At 33.9% G+C, this 20695-nt stretch overlaps 1 protein-coding gene across 1 annotated transcript in view; it reads left to right on the top strand.

Annotated features, from left to right (window-relative positions):
* The window catches only part of SAMSN1 (SAM domain, SH3 domain and nuclear localization signals 1), an 82106-nt gene that overhangs the window by 27430 nt on the left and 33981 nt on the right, over window positions 1–20695 (top strand). The window contains exons 6-7 of the mRNA XM_087722046.1: window positions 618–741; window positions 2032–2411. Coding sequence (XP_087578172.1) covers window positions 618–741; window positions 2032–2411 — 504 coding nt within the window. The remainder of the gene's footprint in view (window positions 1–617; window positions 742–2031; window positions 2412–20695) is intronic.

Below are 20695 nucleotides of genomic sequence, written 5' to 3'. Positions count from 1 at the left end.
TACCATGGATGATTGGATGGTTAGATGATTGTTTTGGAGCCCTTCCAGAAGGCCAAAAGCATAACTCACCTTAGGAGGAATGGTGTTGGACAGGATGAGGGCTATGGCAGAAAAAGATTTCCCTTTAGAACTCAACAGGCAAAACTTCCTTTGACAGGATTCACAACATGCCTCTCCTACCAGATCTGATGGGACAGGTAGATGTCACTGGGGAGAGGCCAGGGGTGGGTTGCTCCCATTTTTACTACCAGTTCACAACATGCGTGCAATGTGTGCACATGTTATTCAATGTAAATTGTTCTTCACACATGCGCAGAACAATTTACAGTGAATTGTGCATGCACAGTCACAAAAACCCAAATTGGTGGTCATTTCACAGCAGAACTTGCTCTGACATTTGGAAAATTATATTAATCCACATAGAAATAAGATTCATGGGACTTCATATTTTTCTACAGTGTTTTTAGATTGCCCTTTTGCAATTAGTTTCAAGCAATCCTGGATTTAGTAAAGTAATGAGCAAGCTGAATTAATTATATGTAGGAAATTATATATAGGAAATCTTTCCTTCTTAAAATCTTAGAAGAAAAAAAACCTACTTAAATATATTACTTTAGGTTACAGATTCAGATGAAAATCAAGCTGAAACAATGGGAACTTTGAAACGGTTGCAGAAGTTAGTTCGACATAAGAAAGACAGTATACACAGTTTGGATGACATCAAGCATATATTATCATCCAGTAAGTAAAATGATTTAATTTCAATCTATATGAAATTAAATGTATTCATAAAATTCATTTCAATATTCAACACAAATTTAGAATATAGTTTCTAACTTATGGACACAGCTCAAATAAAACATTAAGCAACCAATAAGATTTATGCATTTTTGTAAAAAAAAATAAAAAATAAAAAAATGCATCCAAAAGTCTTTCTGTCTGCAAATAGGCATAACATTTTAAAAAGCTACCAACAACAAAATGCAAGCATTCTCATCACAGATTTACAAACTAGGTATATACTATGCCAAGGTGGCGCAGTGGTTAAATGCAGCACTGCAGGCTACTGCTAGATCAGCAGGTCAGCGGTTCAAATCTCACCGGCTCAGGGTTGACTCAGCCTTCCATCCTTCCGAGGTGGGTAAAATGAGGACCCAGATTGTTGGGGGCAATATGCTGACTCTCTGTAAACCGCTTAGAGAGGCCTGAAAGGCCTATGAAGCGGTATATAAGTCTACTGCTATTGCTATTGCTATGCAAATAAAGTATAGTTTAGGAATAAATATATTATTTATTTTACAGGATTTATAGGTAGGTGCAGTCAAAACTGATTCTGAGCTGTATTCCCTCTCCATAATTCTGATTAAAATACTCAGCAAATCAGCAAATCAAAACCATAGCTTCAGAAAATAAGATTCTGGGAGTAATTGCAATCAATCATCAACCACCAATTAAACTTTAAAACACTGTGTTCACTAGCACCAAGTAAACTCAAAGTACCGTATATGCAGACAATAAGTTTTTCAACAGAACAATATATGTGAGTTATTGCAGAAAATATCTGCACTGATACTTTCAATTTAGTTTTGTGGAACTGACATATCTTTTCACTTTCATGATTTATCCATGTAAAGATTTTTATATAACCTAGATATGCCAGCTGAAATCTTAGTTCTGGTTGAACCCTTTCAACTTGTCTGCTTATATCTCTAGTAATGATTTAATTATATTTTACTAATATGGTACATTGATCTTTTTAAAATATATAATTTATATTTATGTGTTTATCCAAGTTACTGTATATTGTCTTGGTAACATTTGAGAATAGGCAAGATAACCATTATCAATCAATTAATGACGAGGTTTAGATGTTCTCCGAAATGACCAGATTTTTATTATTTTATTATTTATTTATTTATTTAGTTTATTACTTTTAAAATATATCTGTTCTTGCAGAAGACAAGTATATTAAAAAATTATGTAAAAATAAATAAACAAACCATTATTTTTTAAAAAAATATTCTTTTCAAGATATATCACCACAAGATCCTGGATTCTCTGAAGGTGAAGATGAAGCTCCAATTTCATGTATGAAATTAACAAAGTACCAGGACAAAAAAATATTGAAAGACAACTCAAGATTAAAGGCAGAAATTGAGCCAAGATCAGATCTTATCTCAGCGTTGCTGGATACAACTTACATTTCTGAAGTTAACAACCTAGGAAATAATGACACCTGTTCTGAAATGGAATTTCACCTCTGGAGTGAGTGGAAACCTTTCCCGGATACTCAGCTGGGTTCCTATGATTTCTTCACCACAAGGATAGAAGAGTGGGGAAAATGTACTTGTTGTTCACATCAGCCACAACTTAGAAACTCTGTCACAGATATGGATCTCCCAAATTCATGGGTAAGTTTTCTTACAAATATGTAGATAGTTTTATTTTTCATTGTTTATTAGCATGGATGTCCCTTAAATCAGAGAAATATCAACTCTGTGTGTGTGTGGTGTTGTTGTTGTTTTTGATGATGATGATGATGATGATACAATATTAATACAATTAATAATGTTAAAATTCATAACAGTAAATACTACAGTTAAAATCTTCAAGCTGTTATGATTCCCATATATAAATAGGAACATTATACCAATTACCTGCACTCTATGCTACTTGTGTATAAAACCTATTAAGGACATGCACTTAAATAGAAATGTCTATGGAGATTCTCAGTCATCCAGGTCATGGTTGTTTTTTCAAAAGGCAACTGGACATTCTGATTTTTCTTTGAAGACATTTCACTTCTCATCCAAGAAACTTTTTCAGCTCCATTCCTCACCATCCAGTCAATGCTGAAGAAGCTTCTTGGAGCAGAAGCAAAACATCTTCAAAGAAAAACCAGAAAGTCCAGTTGCCTCTTGAAAAAGCACCTTTGGGACACTTAAATAGCTCAAAATAAGGAGCTTTTCCTCCATTTCCCCCCTGCAAGTGTCACATGTTTGGGATAAGAGATAGCAACTGGCCCAGTCACCTAATGAATTTACATGGGGTGGTTTTGAATTTGGGTCTTCACCATTTTGGCTTGAACATTTCAGCCACCACATTACATGCATATCATCCTGAGCAGACAATTTTATATAACCATTCAAATGTTCATTATCATATGGTGTCCAGTGAATTTTATCTGCCATCAGCCTATTTTGTATCACTAAAAATTCAAATATCTTTCTTCCTCAAGCAATATTTGTCAAATAAATATACCAAGGCAGAGAGCATATTTTTGAAGAGAAATAGATACCAAGAACCATCATTGCCATATCAAAGGAATACCTATGGCTGGTTTTAGTGAGATAGAAGAAACAATTAAGAGAAGCAATAATAATAAATTGGGGGAGTGTATATAATATCAGTATTAGCTCTCATTCTCATTTCACTGTTATTTTTCCCTTCTTTACTTGTATATGTATGTTGTAGACCAAGTAAAAATTGGCATGTTTCCTCTATTTCCATCATGCAAATACATATCTGGGGATAATTTGTGCAGATTCTCAGTATTAAAAGAAAAGTTTTAAAAGGCCAGTAAAGGACTAAACTGATCACAAACAGATAACTCAACATCACACTTTATATTATAGAACATAAAACTGTATTAAAAAGCAGAAAATTAAATGTTTTTTTGAAAGAATGACTGCAAATATTTCCACAATTTATTCCCAGCCTTAAAAATAATGTGCCATTGAGGTGTCTTGTTGGTTTTTGTTTAATTTTAATTCTAGCAACAGAATATCCACAATATTAAAATAACTTTAAATTTAAACCATTATTAGACAATTACATTTGTTTTTCCTATGCATTTTGGCTTAATATATAGTCAGAAATTAATTGAATTGTTCCATCAGGAGGTAAACAAACATTACAAATTGTCAATGAACTGGTACCTAAAGGTATCTGTAGCTTTACTTATCATCGTTAGTGATATAAGAGACATAAAAATTAAATTAATAAATAAATAAAAGTAATAATAAATATTTTCATGATTAAAATAGCTTTATGGAAGTAATACAAACCTTTGAATTATTTATATATTTATTTATATTAAACTTGTATGCTGCCCAATTCCCAATAACTCTGGAAGGCTTAGAACAATCAAAATGAAGCAACAGCAATAAAGCTAATAACAAAGATGATAGACTGCATATAAATAAACCATAGTGTTTCACTGAATCCACCAAAGCCTAGGTGATGAATCAAATCTTCATGGCCCTTCTAAGCAACAGTAGAGTGGATGCCATCTGGATTTTGGAGAACTCTAATTCCAAAGGCATTTGTTCATTTCATTTAGTTGTGAACAATATTTTGATGTTCCCTCATACTTTTTTTGGTGTACATAGGATAGATCTGGTAGAAAGGACCAGGATTTTATTGGGAGATAGTATTATGAAACACATTCCTTTGTCTGATGGCATGATACCATTCCATGGTAAGCTTATTCCTGGCAGCACTGGATTTCTTGTAGATCAGAAGTATTAGTTATAGAGCATTTGAGATAACTGTGGAGGAAGGCAGAAGGAAGAACAAACAAATTTGTTTCATTACTACTAAAATGTAATATATCATGGCTCTAATTCCTTGACCATCAAACACTTTCTCGATTACAAAATTTATCATGACTTTACATAGACTTCATTTATGAAGTTTTGGAGAATTCCATTTTCTTGACTACTCTAAGGAAAACTTTTGTTTTCGACTTTATGAGGTTTTTTATTATCTTATGTATAATTATGTCATATAAATCATTTAATGTATTTTTAAAAGTCAGTACTAAAAAAAAATCAGATTATGTTTATGAAATAATATATCCTTGTATATGTACATGTATTTTGCTAAGAGTTATTATATGGCAGTGCTCTGATTTCTAAATTACCAACAAATTTAGAATTGTGGGCAAGGTCTTCTCCAATACCTAAAAAGGGCAAGAAGCACCTCCTTCAGGACAAGACGGTCCTGGGGGGTGGGGAGCTCAACCAGCACGACAGTTCCTGATACTGCTATTATCTTTTTTTATTTCCAGTATATCTGGGCTGACATCTGTTTTGGTCTGGGGCCCAGCAACAGGGAGGTAAAGCACATTACGGTGGTGAAAATAGAGTGCTGTAACTCAACAAGGATTTTATTTTACAAACTTGTTTAACAATAAAGCTGAAAAATCATGAGAATTGTTACTAAGTAATAGAAAACCCATTTGGATAATGTTGCAGGCGGTCTAGTGTGTATTTAATTAGCTTTCTTTTTTTTCTAAAAAAATATTTAGCAAAGATCCTTTTTGAAAGAAGGATAAGTATCAGCTGTGGACCTGTTTATTTAGTTCCATACAGTTTTCATCAGTCACTGACAATGCTGAAACTCAATTTTGTTGCTGTGAAACAAATCAACTAGTAGCTGCCAAATGTTACTGGCTGAACACTTTAGGGAATACACTTATCGTTTCTAAAAAACAAACAAAAACGGTGGCAATTACCAGTGTATGATGCAAATAATTGTGGCATATGGATAATTGAAAGCAATCCTGACATCTAAAATACATTAAAAATGTAACTTGTCATGGGCTCAAAGGTGATAAGGAATTAGTGCTAGAGAACCAGGAGGAGGAGGAGGAATATCAACAAAGGACAAAGACTGACATTGGGACATTTTTCCATTTGTTTGCTTTTTCTTCCTGAAATCTTCACCATTACTACTGGTTTAAGCCAATAATAGGCACATTAGTTAATTAACACTGCTGGTAAGCAATTCTAGTTTATTTATATACATTAGCCATAGATATTTAAAAACTACTGCTATCACATTTGAAGTAGGTCTATGATATGTTTGTCACTTATGAATAGCCAAAAACCTCTAGTGACAATTATCTCTTAATCTAACTTTCAGCATATCTATTTTAGTGCACTACAGAAAGTAGGAGGAAGTTGTTTCAATTTGAGTAGCTACACTGAAGTAGCTACACTGAACTAAAATTGTTCTAACATCAGTCACTGTATTTTCCATTTGTATGTGTTAGTACAGTATTCAGGGAAAAATTTCCATGTAGCCAGCCTTACCAGAGGTGATAATGCTATGTTCATTATAGAAGTGTAAGGATTTAAAAACACACACATTAAAGCAGACAACGTTGCACATGTAATATATGCATATGAATAGGAGAAAAAAAGAATTAAAAAACTAATCTATGTATGTGTTCTGTCCCAAGTCTCTACAATATATATGGATGCAGACTTGGCTGTCTGCCACAACTAAGGAGGGAGATAAGCAACCCCTTGGCTAGGAGCCCAGAAAGCTATCTATGAAACAAGGCTTGAACTCACGAAATTCTCCCAATCTCTCTCTACGGCTGGATCAGTAAATTGTTGTTTCTTGCAAAATTCCCCTCCCGTCACCCCACCTATAAGCTCTCCGGGAGTGGTCAATCAGTAGCCACCTGTTCTTATTCCCTTCTGTGACCCTTTTTCCAAAGCTGCTCCCTCCTCCTCGCAGCCCTATGCATACGTACGTCAGGGACAGCCTCCCTGTGTTCTTCCTCACTGCTCCCTGACTCAGACACCGCCTGGTGGCCAACATGTCTCTCTAGTCCCTGCTCTGACTCCGAACACCCCCCAGAGTCTTCTTCAGTTTCTAGGGCAGTCCCATAGTGTTTATTGCTGTCAGATTCCACCAACAGCTCAACCAGCAGCTGTTGGGCTACAACAGAATGTTGGTGGCATTCTCTGAGTCAATCCATAATATTACATAAACTTTCAACTCTTGAGCAATCTTTCAATCAATATTTTGCATTCCATTCTTCTTTTTAAAAACCATTTGAAAATTAAAAACATAGTTTCTGAACTATCAGAAGTAAATTATTTTCTATATTATTAGAATTCATTCAGAATTCCCATTTAAACAAATTGTGTGCTTGTGATATTACCAGTATTAGTAGTTTAAACTCTGGAATTTTCTTCAACTAGAGGTTAATCTTTCAAGGACAAAGAGATAATCAGGTCAGCCTTCAAACTGCTATAATTTTTCTGATGCATGAAGAAATAGAATAGATATGGATGGGTACTATATCTCCTGAAATGGCGTCTTTCTTCCTATTTAACAATAAATAATCTGGTGAAAGGAGCTCATGTATAAGTCTACATATGAATGTCATTTTTGCTAATCATACAGATATTAACAGTGCACAGAAAAAGAAGTAATCTTTGAATGATCAGAGATTCTTTTCTGGTTACAGTTTCCTGTTTAAATACTGGAACATGGAATATACATTTAGATTTGGAGTTTTTAATGTCTTTATACTCGGAATGTGTATTTTCAAATTGTAAAATAAATATATGCAAGTAGGATAGTCTTCTCTTTGGATTTATTCTGGTTATTTTGTTGTCAGGTCTCTACAAAGACATTTCAACTGACTTATTACTATGTATGAGAATGAGTTATTTTGTCTTCTAAGAATTTCATTTGTGACTCATTTCAAAAATACAGATAGATTATTACATCTGATTTAAATACAAGTGAAATCTTAGGAAAAGTTTGGTTAAAGAATGAAGCCTGAATGCACATTTCTGCTCATCCTAACTAATAATTATAATTAGTTTATAAATTATAAGTTATACATTTTGAGTTATAATCTCTGTATAGTTGTACATATAAGCTGTTTTAAGACAATGCAGAAGGGTTGAATTAATAATTATGTGATAGATTTTTTTTTAGATTTTCAGATCTGTATAGGAAGAAAATGAGGTGAGGAAAAAATTGTCTTTGATTTAACTACCAATTGGTTTAAGTTCTTATTGGTGTATAGAAATATATACACTCAGTTTTATGCATAAACACTAATGGTGTGTGATAGCACATTGAAAAATAAACTTTATTTATTTACTAAATTTATATGCCCTTTATCTCCCCAACAAGCCAATTCTACAACTCTCCCAGTAGTATTTAAACAGTGTAGTTCAACTATGCATTTTTTAAAAAAAATATATTCTGAAGTCAGTATTAACCTGAAAATATATATGGTAAATAAAGGTACCAATGAATTTTATGTATTTTATGGGTGGAGACAAGAGCAGTTCTTATTAGTGCAGGCATTATAAACAAATAATAGTAAATATTGACTGAAATGTAAAAGAAGATGATTTTTTAACATTTTCTCATTGTTTTTCACAGTATTAAAAATATTTGCTTATTTGTAATCTCCTTTCAGACAAAAATGAATAATTTTAACTTTTTGCATGGCTTATGAATATATTTGCACATAGATACACATTTCTGTGCAGGACCTCAGCATGAAGATTTAAATAAATGTGTGGGGGTGGGGACCTGTACATTCTGAATACTCCATCATCCTATCTTCCACTGTGGCAAATGAAGGAAGTCAAACACAAAGCAAACTCTTGTTCCTTCTTAATAACCAAGATTAACATATTTTTTTAAAAATTGAATTTAAATAGATTAGCTATAATCTTGAAAATAAAATTTGCTGATTATAGATTGGTGTTCTACATGAATGATAAAGTTGTTAAAATGGACCTCTGATTCCTTTACTGATCACATTTCCATTAAATGCTGCCTGTACAGATGTAGCCAACTGTTGTTAAAGTTATCCTAAAACAAATGTTGCAATGCAAGTGTTGAAGTTGAAAGGTTAGTGTTGATAAAGTACCCTAAGCCTCTATTTCTTCACCCATTTCTTTTTTTACTTCTCTTTTTGTCTTCCTTCCTGTCTTGAATATATCAACTGAAGATCTTGACAGAGCTGAGCCACAACCTAAATAGAATAAGGAAGCTTTCTTTAGCTGATTGAGCTATGTGTATATCATTTAGTAGTGTTTTGGGTCTGAGAACAAACAAGCAACACTTGCCTTGTAACATTTAATACATCTGAATTTTAAGATGTTGAAGAGAAAACCTTCCAATGTTTCAGATAAGGAGAAATCACAAAAAACAAAGGTAAGAAATGTTAACGTTTGAAGACTGAATATTGGATTGGAAATCAGTCTTAAGATATCTGAGGTAGCGTAGTCTATATAGTTTTACAATTACAGGCTTCAAAAGCTTTGCACATTTTATTCTTTCACTAAGACTGTACATAGGTTCACTATGTTGATTTTCATGAACTGCTGCTCACATTAAACTGGGTGGCAAACATAGTTGTGTGTTGATAAGTAAAATTTTTTACTTCATTCTCAAATATCAAGAGAAAAAAATTGCTAGAAATTGTTTTTATGTTTTTCTGCTAAAAGATCGATCAAGTCTAGAAAATGTACCATTGTTTTAATTCAAAGAGGTGTCTGTCTTTAATTTACCAGCATTAATCTATCATTCAAATGAATATCTTTTTCAAAAACAAGTTTGTGAATTTGAGTGTATGGCTTTCATATAGTATCTGGAATTACAAAATATTCATTCTCAATCGAGATAAAAAAAATCTTTACCAAAAACCAATTTTAATTTGATTTAAAACTATTACAGATGAAATAAAAACAAATCAACATTCTCAATATATTACATATAATAAGCTGATTAATGCAAGAATCTTGGAGTCATAACAACATTTTGTTGTTAGCCATAATCTATATTGTAGATACATATTCTATAGGTAATAACTTCAACCTACCTTTACTCTCACCCATAGTCTATACACTTTTGTAGACTAATATTCTGTGATACAAATGATCTTATGCAGCAATTTAAGAGCATCAGATTTTTTTTCTACCTTTTTAACTCTTACATAGGTAGCTGTTCTTTGTCATTAAACATTACATTACAAAAAGAATAATTAAACATTGATTTCCAGCCCTATTACAGAAAAGGGGCTTACTTTTCATATTATTATCTATTATTTTTATGCATTCAATTCTATTACTTTATTGAAAAACTTAAATTTTCAGTCTTGCGTTCAATCACAGAGTAAATCACACTTCAAAGGGTGAATTAGAGGGACATTCTGTGTGTGTGCGTGTGTGCATACGTGCATGTGTGTATGGAAAAAAGATGATGTAGCTATAGATATAGGGATGGTATACATAGATTTCTAAAGTTGGCAATTATTCAGAAATTATTGTGTTAGAAAATTTTATGCAAATTATTAGTCATGTAAATGGGAACCCTGCTCATTACCCCAACCGGAGTTAGCTAATTTATGTAAACCAGTAAATTTGTGTTTGTTTTATTTAGTTTAATGTTGCTTAACAATGGAGAAGTAGAACTATTATATTCAACAAACGAGCAGTTATATAATGCTAAAACAATTTTGTTTTAAAATTTTAAATGTGTGGATAATAACTGTCTTTAATTTATCACTGCAGTGATAATTTATTTTCTGGAACATTTCTAGTAACCTGACTGCCTTAAAGAAATATCATTATTTTAATCATCATGAAGTTAACAGAATTTAAGTTTGTTGATCTGAACATTAGAATGATATATCTCCTTCAAATTAGTACATTTTAAATGTGATTATGGTATGCTTTTGTCCTCAACTTTGAATATTACTTAAGGAAGAGAGAGAGGTTATGTTGTTGTTGTTGTTGTTGTTGTTGTTGTTGTTGTTGTTACCAATTCATCTTTCCCACTTTTTTACTAATATAATAACTTTCTGTATTACAGAAATGTGCTTAATCTAATATCTACAAACAATTGTCTTCTGTTTTAAAACTCTCTTATAACATCACTTTGAGTTATACATTAAAATATAATTATATGTTTAAATATATATGCAATAAACACCAAATTGTTACCACATTATTTCTTAAGATTATAGATGATCTTGTCTGTTCTGAAATTATCACTATGACTGATAGTCCACCATTAAAACTATGACTTTGGTATTGTTGGAAATAATTAATTTAATGGCACAAGAAAGTTCAGATCTCAGATACTTTTCACTCACATAACAAATAATGGATCTGGATCTTGATGTTTCAGTATATCCGTTATATTTTTATTAGAAAAGGTGTCCTTATCTCCAATACATCTGTATGTGCCATTTTCCATACATATTACTGTTAGTCATCCTCTTCTTCTTTTTTCTTTTACCTTTCTCAGAATTGTAGCCTTTTCTAGAGAGCTGAGTCTTTGCATAATGTTTTTTTTTAGTAGGAAAGTGTGAGCCTGATCTTTTGTGCCTCAAGAGAGAACTGGGTTGATTTGTTCAGTGATCTGTTGGGTTTTTTCCTTGATGCACCACAATATTCTCAAGACTCTTCTCCAATACTAACAATTACTGTAAAGGTGTCAATACTCTTCCTATCCTGCTTCTCTAAATGTAAATGTTCATTTCCATAGTGTCACATAAGTTGCACAATCTTTGACATCATTGTGTGTACTCTGGATAGATACATCACATTTGCATATCTTTTCCAAGACCTTCATCCTTCACAGAGAGCTAGTCTATTATATATTTCTTACTTTTTCCTTCACTATTGCTGGTTAATCCTAAAAGGTGGAAGCAACTATATATTTGTTATACAGTAGAGCAAATATATAGATAATACAAATCTTAAATCATGCATAACTTCTATCTTAGTTTCCTTAACTTATAGAAAGAGTTTTTAATCTTATATGAAAAATAATGAACAAGTTCAAATTCTGGATATTGCAGAATTCAAAAGAGTTGCTTCTTAACATATGGGAATGCAAATAAAAGCCTTTCTTTGAATTAAAGAAAGAAATTCTTTGAAGAAGAAGTAACTTTTGCAACTGTTTTGTGATTATTTTAATGATTAAAAACTTCTACATTTGTGCTAGTATATATTATGAAGCATCTCTTTGAAATCCTTTATTCATCATCATTAGGTCCTGTGTAGAGCACATCAGGCAGCAAGTGTTTTCCAATGGTTTTGACACTTCACAGAATCTTCAGTATTGTCCCAAGGGACATTAATAATCTTAAGATTTTCCTTAAGTGTTTGATACCAAGCTTTCAAAGTCCAGTTTTGTTTCCTCTTTCCTTAGGAGGTATCCAATATAGTGCAGTTTTTTTGGATTCTGGTCTTTAGGCATACAGAAGATATGGCCAACAAGCCAGTTTTCAAATTGAAACATCCCAGCCCTAATGAGGAAGGATCAGTGTGTACAATGAAAATAAATCAACAAATGTTTTCCCCTCACTCAGCTTTGACTTTGTTATTTTTACCCACCTCAGATGTGATATCTTTTTTTTAAAGTTATGGTAGTCTGGCATGCAAGCATTCTACAACACTACTCAGATATTTGATCTCTGCAGAGTATTTTCATGTTGGAAGAAGTTAAAATCTGTGGTAGAATTCCATTCACCACAGCACATGACCTGATTTTGGATTAACATGTGACTATTAATTAGCCACCACAAGGTAAATATTAGTTTAGTAAACACAAGGTTGGCTATCTAGCATTTCTGTTCCCCATTTTCTTTGCAAAATATTAGTTTGTTTAACATCCAAATAAACAGAAAGAAGATCATATATACCCAATATATGTTTAATACTTGTGTTATATTAAATATTTGAAAACTTTTCAAACAAAATTAATTTTATAAAGTGGCCTTTATTATATTATTGTTTTCAGATCATTTTGTGCTGATTTTGCTCCCTTTGTATAAAGCACTCCAGTAAATGGAGTACAGACTGTTTGAGTGGAAATTCCTCTATTTGTTAAATTGCATTTTGCAATTTTTCTTCTCATGGCAATATTATTACAAGCAAACCATAAAATTGGGAAATATTTAAGTACATGTCTATAGTCATAAAAAGAGTGGGAGAATTTCACAACTTACTTCCTTCTGAATTTTCCCAACTAGTCAGGGTTTGCACTGTAAATTTGTTGGTACAATCAAAGCACTATCAAAACTGATTCTCTTTTTAAATTTTGGAATATATAGTTACAATAAGTGTTCCTTTATTGTCCTTCTCTTTGTTTCTGTCCAATGACCCTTTGTTTTTAACTTGCTTTCCAATCTAATACTTAGAAAGTTTTATCAAAAAAAGTCCCTCCCTGTTCAGTGAGATGTACTTCTAGTTAACTATGTATAACATGGGTCTTAGTGCTTTATTTTTGTGTGTTAATTTAATTCTCATAAAATGACAGAGCTTTAGATCAGAAAGTTAGTTCATAGGCTGATATTTTACACTACAACACAATAAATATAATAAATAAGCATATACAAAGGGTAAGCAAGAATGGGGAGAATTGTGAAACAGTTGTATGAAACATTTAGTACTTATGCAAAAGAGAAAAGGAAAATTTGCACTATTTAATGACATTTGAAAGACTATTAACATCAGTTGAAAATAGAGGCACTTTTTTATTCTGTATATACTAGGAATACATATGATATGATATGATAAATATGAGAAACATGTATTAGGGATTAATCTTTAATTAAGGAGAATTCAAGAGAAACTTCCAAACAGTGAGAACACTTAACCAGTGGAACAGCTTGCCTACAGTAGTTGTAGGTGCTTCATCCCTGGAGCTTTTAAAGAAAAGATTGGACAAGCATCTGCCTGAAATGGCTTGGGGGCTCTGGCTTGAGCAGGGAGTTGGACTACAATATCTCCAAGATCCTTTCCATCTCTATTCTGATTGGTTGATTGATTGATTGATTAATCTAGAGAACTCCACTGTGTTCAGGCTAGTCCCAACTTCAGCCACTAGGCAAATTTATTCTCGATACATTTAGATCTTGATCTATAATATCTCAGTATTGGCTTTTGATCTGACTTTTTCTTCTTGCATATTCTTCTTGCATAATACAATATGGCTTTTAGCTCTCTTCTCTATATTTATTCATGACAGAGGTGCATTTTATTGTTTATTTTATGTGTATGGATCGTAGGCTACAAGTTGAAATGAGAAATACAAATAATGAAAATAAATTAATTACATTGATCAACCAGTGTGTGTGTACATACATACCTTGGCCTGCTTCCAAGTTGGTCATTCAGCCACCCAAGGGAACCTATAGGCCAGGGATGGCGAGTCTTTTTTGGCTCACATGCCATAAGTGGATGGAGAGCAGGGGGGGCGTGCACGGTCATGCTACACCCATAATGCAATGTGCAGCCGCATGAGAGGCACTTCCCCCATTTTTTGCATGCTTTTTTCATCCTCCCCAAGCTCCAGAGGCTTTATAGGAGCCTGGGGAGGGTGAAAACAGCCTCCCCTGCCCCCCCCCGGAGGCCCTCTGGAGGCTTCAGAGACCTTCAGGACAAAAAAAGACCCTACGAGCAAACTGGAGTTCTGGTTTGCTCATAGGGTTCTTTTTTGCCCTCCAGAGCCTTCAGGGAAGCCTCCTGAAGGTCCCTGAAGCCTCCGGAGGGCTTAAACTGACGCTATGAGCAAACTGGATGTCACTTCCCAAACTTCCGGTTTGTCCATTGGGCCATTTTTTTGCACTCCAGAGGCTTCAGGAGGGCCTCTGGGGTGGGGAGGCTCTTTCCCCCCCCCCAGGCTCCTATAAAGCTTCAGGGACCTTCAGGACAAAAAAAGAAAAATGGCTTTAAAAAAGGCTGAACTGCATGCGCGCTGGCCAGCTGACAGGGCAATGCCTCATGGCAAATTGCTCTGCGTGCCACCTGTGGCACACGTGCCATAGGTTCGCCATCCCGGCTATAGGCCAAGACCTGCTTCCCATCCAGTCAGCCAAGAGACTGTTACAACTTGGCCTGCCCCTTCCCTAGCCCTAGGGCCCAGCAGCACTCAACTTCTTGTATTTTGCAGAGGAATGCAAGGCTCAGGTTTCATGCACAGGCTTGTCACAAGTCTGTAGGGGGATTTGCTTTTAAGGAGATTCCACAAACTCCACAAATGATTTCCTGAAAGCCTTGTAAATCATTCAAAATAGGAATATGAGCCATGATCACTTGTATGTTTGAGCAGTAGGTTAGCAACTATAACCCCAAGAGTAGTTCACGATCTAAATGTTATTCAAATGTGTGGCATGTTAACTACTGTGCTGATTACCATAATTACAATTTTTCCCAGATTTAATTTTGAAATAAAAATAATAAAGGATAGAATTACTTGAAAAGAATTAATTATCCTGCTGGAAATCATAAAATTCTCCCCATTTCACATGTAAAATTCAGTTTTTGAATTTGTATATTTATCTCCTTACACCTCATTTTTTTAAAGGTGGTCACTCTCGTCCCAATATAGATCCCTTTACAGTACAGTTATTAAGCAATAGTGGCAAATATATGTAGCTCAGGTGTAGGATGAGAGTGAAGGGTCATTCTCCGAGCTTGTAGGCTGCTTTCCAAATGTTTCATTGCCAGGCTAGGTAACATCTTCAGCAGAGTTTAGGGGATGTCAATGTCAGTGTTCTTCTGTTTATAAGGCAGAAGACTGGCGACTACGCGGAGGAGAGCCTTCTCAGTAGCAGCTCCGACCCTTTGGAACGATCTCCCCGTAGAGATTCGCACCCTCACCACAGTCCAGAGCTTCCGCACAGCCCTTAAGATCTGGCTATCCCGCCAGGCCTGGGGATAAGATCTTCATACACCCCACCCGAATGTTGAATGAATGTTGTGTTTTATTGCTATTTTTATTTGTACTCATATATTATTTTACGTTTTGTCTTGCACCCCCTTCCCATGAGTTGTAAGCCGCCCTGAGTCCCCTCAGGGAAAAGGGCGGCCTATAAGTGACAATAAAATACTACAAAATACTACAAAATTTGTGTAGTCAGTAGGTCTTGTCAGATATGGATATGTCAAGTGAGGGTCTTGTGATGGGTCAGGTGTGAGTCATCAGTGGGAGTCTTGTGATGGGGAGGTTACATCAGGTGAGGGTCATTGGGAAGTGAAGTGCTGGTTGCAGGGGGGGCTTGCCTAGGTTGGTTGAGGGTCGGTGATGTCTCTAGTTAGTGGGTATGCAGTTGATTTGAATTCTGAGGGTTCATCGGCTGGTTGTAGGTCAAAGTGTCTGTTGATGGAATATTGAACACTTGAAGTCGTTATAAACAGAAGACCACTGACACTGACTTTCCCCAATCTCTACTGGAGATATTACCTAGCCTGATAACAAAATGTTTGGAAAGCAACCCACAAGCTCAGAGAATGAACCTTTGCCCTCACAGTTATTAAGCTCTAGACAAATGCAAACTATGAAAGCAATAATAGGTATTAAAAAGTTAAGGGAAAAGTAGCAGAAGAGAGAAAAGTGTATTTAAAGAAAAATACAAGAAATTCAGTACCCTAGTATATTTCTGTATGTGAACCCTTTTAGAACACAAGAAAGTGTATTTCTTTGGTTTGCAGGTTGTCGTATAATCAGTTTAAAGCTCAGGATAGATAGTACTGACCCATTCAGCACACACTGGAAGATTAGAACATGTTTAAGATTGCATGCAAGGTATTCTATACCAGTTGACTTATGTCATTTTTTTTTTACTCTTAAAAACCACATAGGTAATTTTCCCCATGACCATATATCCCTAATCTGGTCCTTCAAGTGTTTCAAAAGTGCACTCATCACCACTTTATGGGTGATTATAGGTAATATGTAAAGAAATGTCCTAAGGTTAAATTAAGTTTTCTAACATTGCAAAAATATGTCAGAAACTTAATATTAAAAAGGGGGAAATAAAGTCAGTCATTGTTTGTTTTTATATTTTTAAGAAATAAGTATGTTTTCCTCACTTGCATTTTAGCCTAACTGTAATGAATGGAGAAGTGTTGATGATAAACTAACTGTATATTTTTCCAGATGGGAACTATGTATATTCATGTTTGGTGTTAAAGATGGCAAGAATGTGTGTCATTAAACATCTTTAATAAAATCTTCCAAAAAGCATCGCAACTTCTGCACAGCAACCTAAATCAGATAATAACTGATTGTGTAGGCTTGTATGAGAAATATTTATAACCTGTGGAAACAGGCCTTCACTTGCATGGTTATAAAAAGACTGTTTCCTGTACAACCAAAATGAGAACAGGCACTGAAATGAAGAAAAAAGGGGATAAATAAAAATATCACAAATATCAACAACTTTTCATTTTTGGCTTCAATCCAACATGTTATACAATCTCATATAGGACCCTGGGCATAGGTTTTTGTATGTATTTATCAAAATACATGAAATACAAAATTGTGGGTTTTTTATTCGCATCTGGGATTTTTTTTCTTCTTTGATTTTTTCTGATTCCTATACACCATGTAAATTAAACTGGTAAGAACTAATCTTGTCTACAATCTATTATCAAAAGATACTGAAGGCATAAACCTTCCTCTGTTTTCATAACTTGGGCATAAATACTTAGGTACAACCAACTGGAAAATATTCTATCCTTTTAATATTTATATTTTCCTCATAAGATTGCATGTTTCTCATGTATTTAAACATGTTCATTTATTATATTGGTAGATCTTGTGTTATGACCGCTTATTCAGTAACAAGCTTTTGATGGTGCTTAGTGAAGAGGACTGAATAGTTATATCTAATGTTTTGAAGTCAAATCCAGTTACATCCATTACTATGTAATTATTTTCGCTGTGTTGTGTTCCAACATATAACAGAAAATGATTAAATTCTGAACAGCAAGAGAAAAGATGTAGGGCTAGTTCCAAAGTCTACTGAGTGTTCAACCTCTTCCCATTGAGGTAATCACCTGTGCCATATGTATATGAATATATGTGGCTATATATGCCCTGTTCATAATGTATTCATAAAAGACTTTCTTTGGTCAGCCTGGTAAAAAGGTTCTATATGCCACCTTCACAACTGCTGAGCTTTTTCTTCAAAGTGACTTCTTTAGTTAGTAATGGTGGGGGAGGGGTGAGTTGCTTCATTTGCAGCATGTAACTCACACTGGCTTCTCCATTCTTCTTTCACAATCCTGATTGAGGAATGATATTTGTCTCTAACACTGCTGGACACTGCTAATGGTAATCTCTAAGTTACACTAATGTACTATATTAATATATATTGCTGAATATATTGCTTAGCACAACACGAGAAATTAGATAAGTTACAATAATTATATTTGGGGTATGTAACTAATGCAAAATTACTTAGCAGCATATATTCACAACAGATGTTTAACTAAATTAAGCAAAAATGGCTTCCCTACATATTATATATTATGCAGCAAAACAAATATAAGAATTTAAAGACTCTATTTTCCACAACTAAAGGATTGACATCAGAAATGCATTATAATGTTTTTAAATTTGCATATCAGGCACAGGATAACAAAGGAGAATCAATAAATTAAAATTTATAATGTTTATATACTTTTTTTCTAATTATATTTAGATTTTTACATAATAAATAGTGGACAATAAACAGCATTTAGCAGAGAGATTCAAAAATATGTCTAAATGCTATTGCTATTTGGGTTCAGGAAGTCAGCCCAGCTCCCTCTTGGTTGTGATTGCTTATATAATTAACAGTTGAAGAATGTTTCAATTATCGAGTTCCATAAAATTAAAGGTAGAATAAAAAGAAAAACAAGAAACTTAATTCAATGTCTTTAGTCTTCTGGCAGCATGTGAAAATAGGTCTTTATTCTTAAGTGTAACAGTGGGGAACTACTAGAGGAATGCATTAACATGGCATATATTATATACCAGCTTTTTTTAAGTGGGGGGTGCACAGGGGGGTTGTGCGTGGGCATGCTGCACCCATAATGCAATGTGCGACCCCCCCCAGCACGCATGTGCACATGACAGGCGCTCCCCCCATTTTTTGCATGCTTTTTTCAGCCTCCCCAGCCTCCAGAGGCTTTATAGGAGCCTGGGGAGGGTGAAAACAGTCTCCCCCAACCTCCCCCCCCCCCAGAGGTCCTTTAGAGGCTTCAAGAGTTTCCCTACTTTATATCACCTATAAAGTCACTTCCAGTTTGTTTTTAGTCCTCCGGAGCCTTCAGGGAATCCTCCTGATGTCTCCTGAATGCTCTGGAGGACTAAAATCGGCCCTACGAGCAACCCCGAAGTGACTTCTGGTCTGCTCATAGGATCATTTTTTGACCTCCAGAGGCTTCAGGAAAGCTCCTGAAGTCTCCAGAGAGCCTCCAGAGTCAGGGAGGCTATTTTCACCCTCCCCAGGCTCCTATAAAGTCTCTGGAGCCTGGGGAGGGTGAAAAATGGCTTTAAAAAAGGCTGAACTCAGCTGGCCAGTGCCATAGGTTTGCCATCCCAGCTATATACTATATGCCATATAGTAAGTTCTTAATTTAAGGAATTTTTACATAGTAATTTAATAGTCTTAGGTTATACTTTTATCATCACTGATCTTCAGGAAATATATTAAAGTATATTATTTTTAAATTTCCTGTAACATATCTATAACTGCAATTTTTACATCAGATATTGTATTAATTAGCTATTTTTTTAAATAATCCATTTTTAATAAAGAATTGATCTATATGACTCTGGTTTCTTTGGGCCATTCTTTTCTTTATGACTGAGGGCCATGTATACTTCTTCTTATGTTGGTAGCATAAACTTTGTTTATTTAATTTCATTCATTGTGTTTATTAATATTTCTAACAGTTCTTCCCTAAATTCTCTATAATATTTAACTATCAGGCTATCTGAACCTGATGCTTTCCCATATTTAATTAGTTTTATTGCCATTGCCATTTCTTCAACAGTTATGGGTGTGCTTAATGTTTTTCCATGTTGCTTATTAAATTCACTAATAATTAACTGTTAGTTATATTAATTTATAGCAGAAATAATTCATATCAATAAAATACGCTACATTCTGGAGGTAGCATTAAGCATAATAGTTTATATCAATATAACAAAACACATCAACAAAAAAGGGTAGAATTTTCTAACATTTCTGGATACAGAAAACTCTTTGACAACTAGCATATATACTAATAAAACGTATCATGGAGAAGAGTTCAAAGCTTGGGTTAAAAGTATATATCAGCAGAAAACAGCAAAAATTGTGGCCAATGGAACATTCTCAGCAGATTTTCAAATAATTAAACTTTGCCCAATATTGGAAAGAAAATATATTACTAATAATATCAGAATGGGAACTTAAACTTGGGAAATCTATAGTAATTGTAACAGAAGTTTAACCAATTTAAGCAAGAATGGTTTTCATTACTTCATTACAAGAATGTTCATTATTTAGAAATCATATTTGACATTAATCTAATTTTTTCCCTCAACTTTGAAGTTTAATTTATCTAAATTATCTGAGTATTAACCATTTTGATTGCATAAATATCACTGCGTCCAATTATTATCTATATTCTATAATGTGTTGTTTGTATTTTATAATACAATAAAGCAATTAACCAGGAATAAAATCAGATTTCCTGCTTTCCCAATAAAGCTAAGCAGGCCTTTTGAACTAGAAAATTAAGTCACATGGGTATTAAATGTCATTAATTATCATGTAATATTACATTAGAGTAGAAGTATGTAAGAAAAAATTGTGAAAATAAAACATTAATAAAACACAATGCCTGTGCTTAGCTCAAAAGAGCTAGGAAAAAGTCTTTGCTAAATTGAAAATCTGTGTTTTTATACCATTAAATCACTTTAGAGAAAAAAGTCTACGTTTTAAAAAGGAAATATGGCTAGTTACATGCTATATACCTGAAGTTGCTTCCTCTACATCTTGGGATATTCATATTGGAGGTTATGCCATAGATCATGTGGCTTTTTTCAGAGATATTTTTCCATTTCACTTCTGCATTGCATTCCAAGT

This window comes from Thamnophis sirtalis, unplaced genomic scaffold (assembly GCF_051295495.1).
Source record: "Thamnophis sirtalis isolate CommonGarterSnake01/CBP01778 unplaced genomic scaffold, rThaSir2_p1.2 scaffold_8, whole genome shotgun sequence".
NCBI lineage: Eukaryota > Metazoa > Chordata > Lepidosauria > Squamata > Natricidae > Thamnophis > Thamnophis sirtalis.
This window is presented reverse-complemented; position numbering and strand designations above follow the sequence as displayed.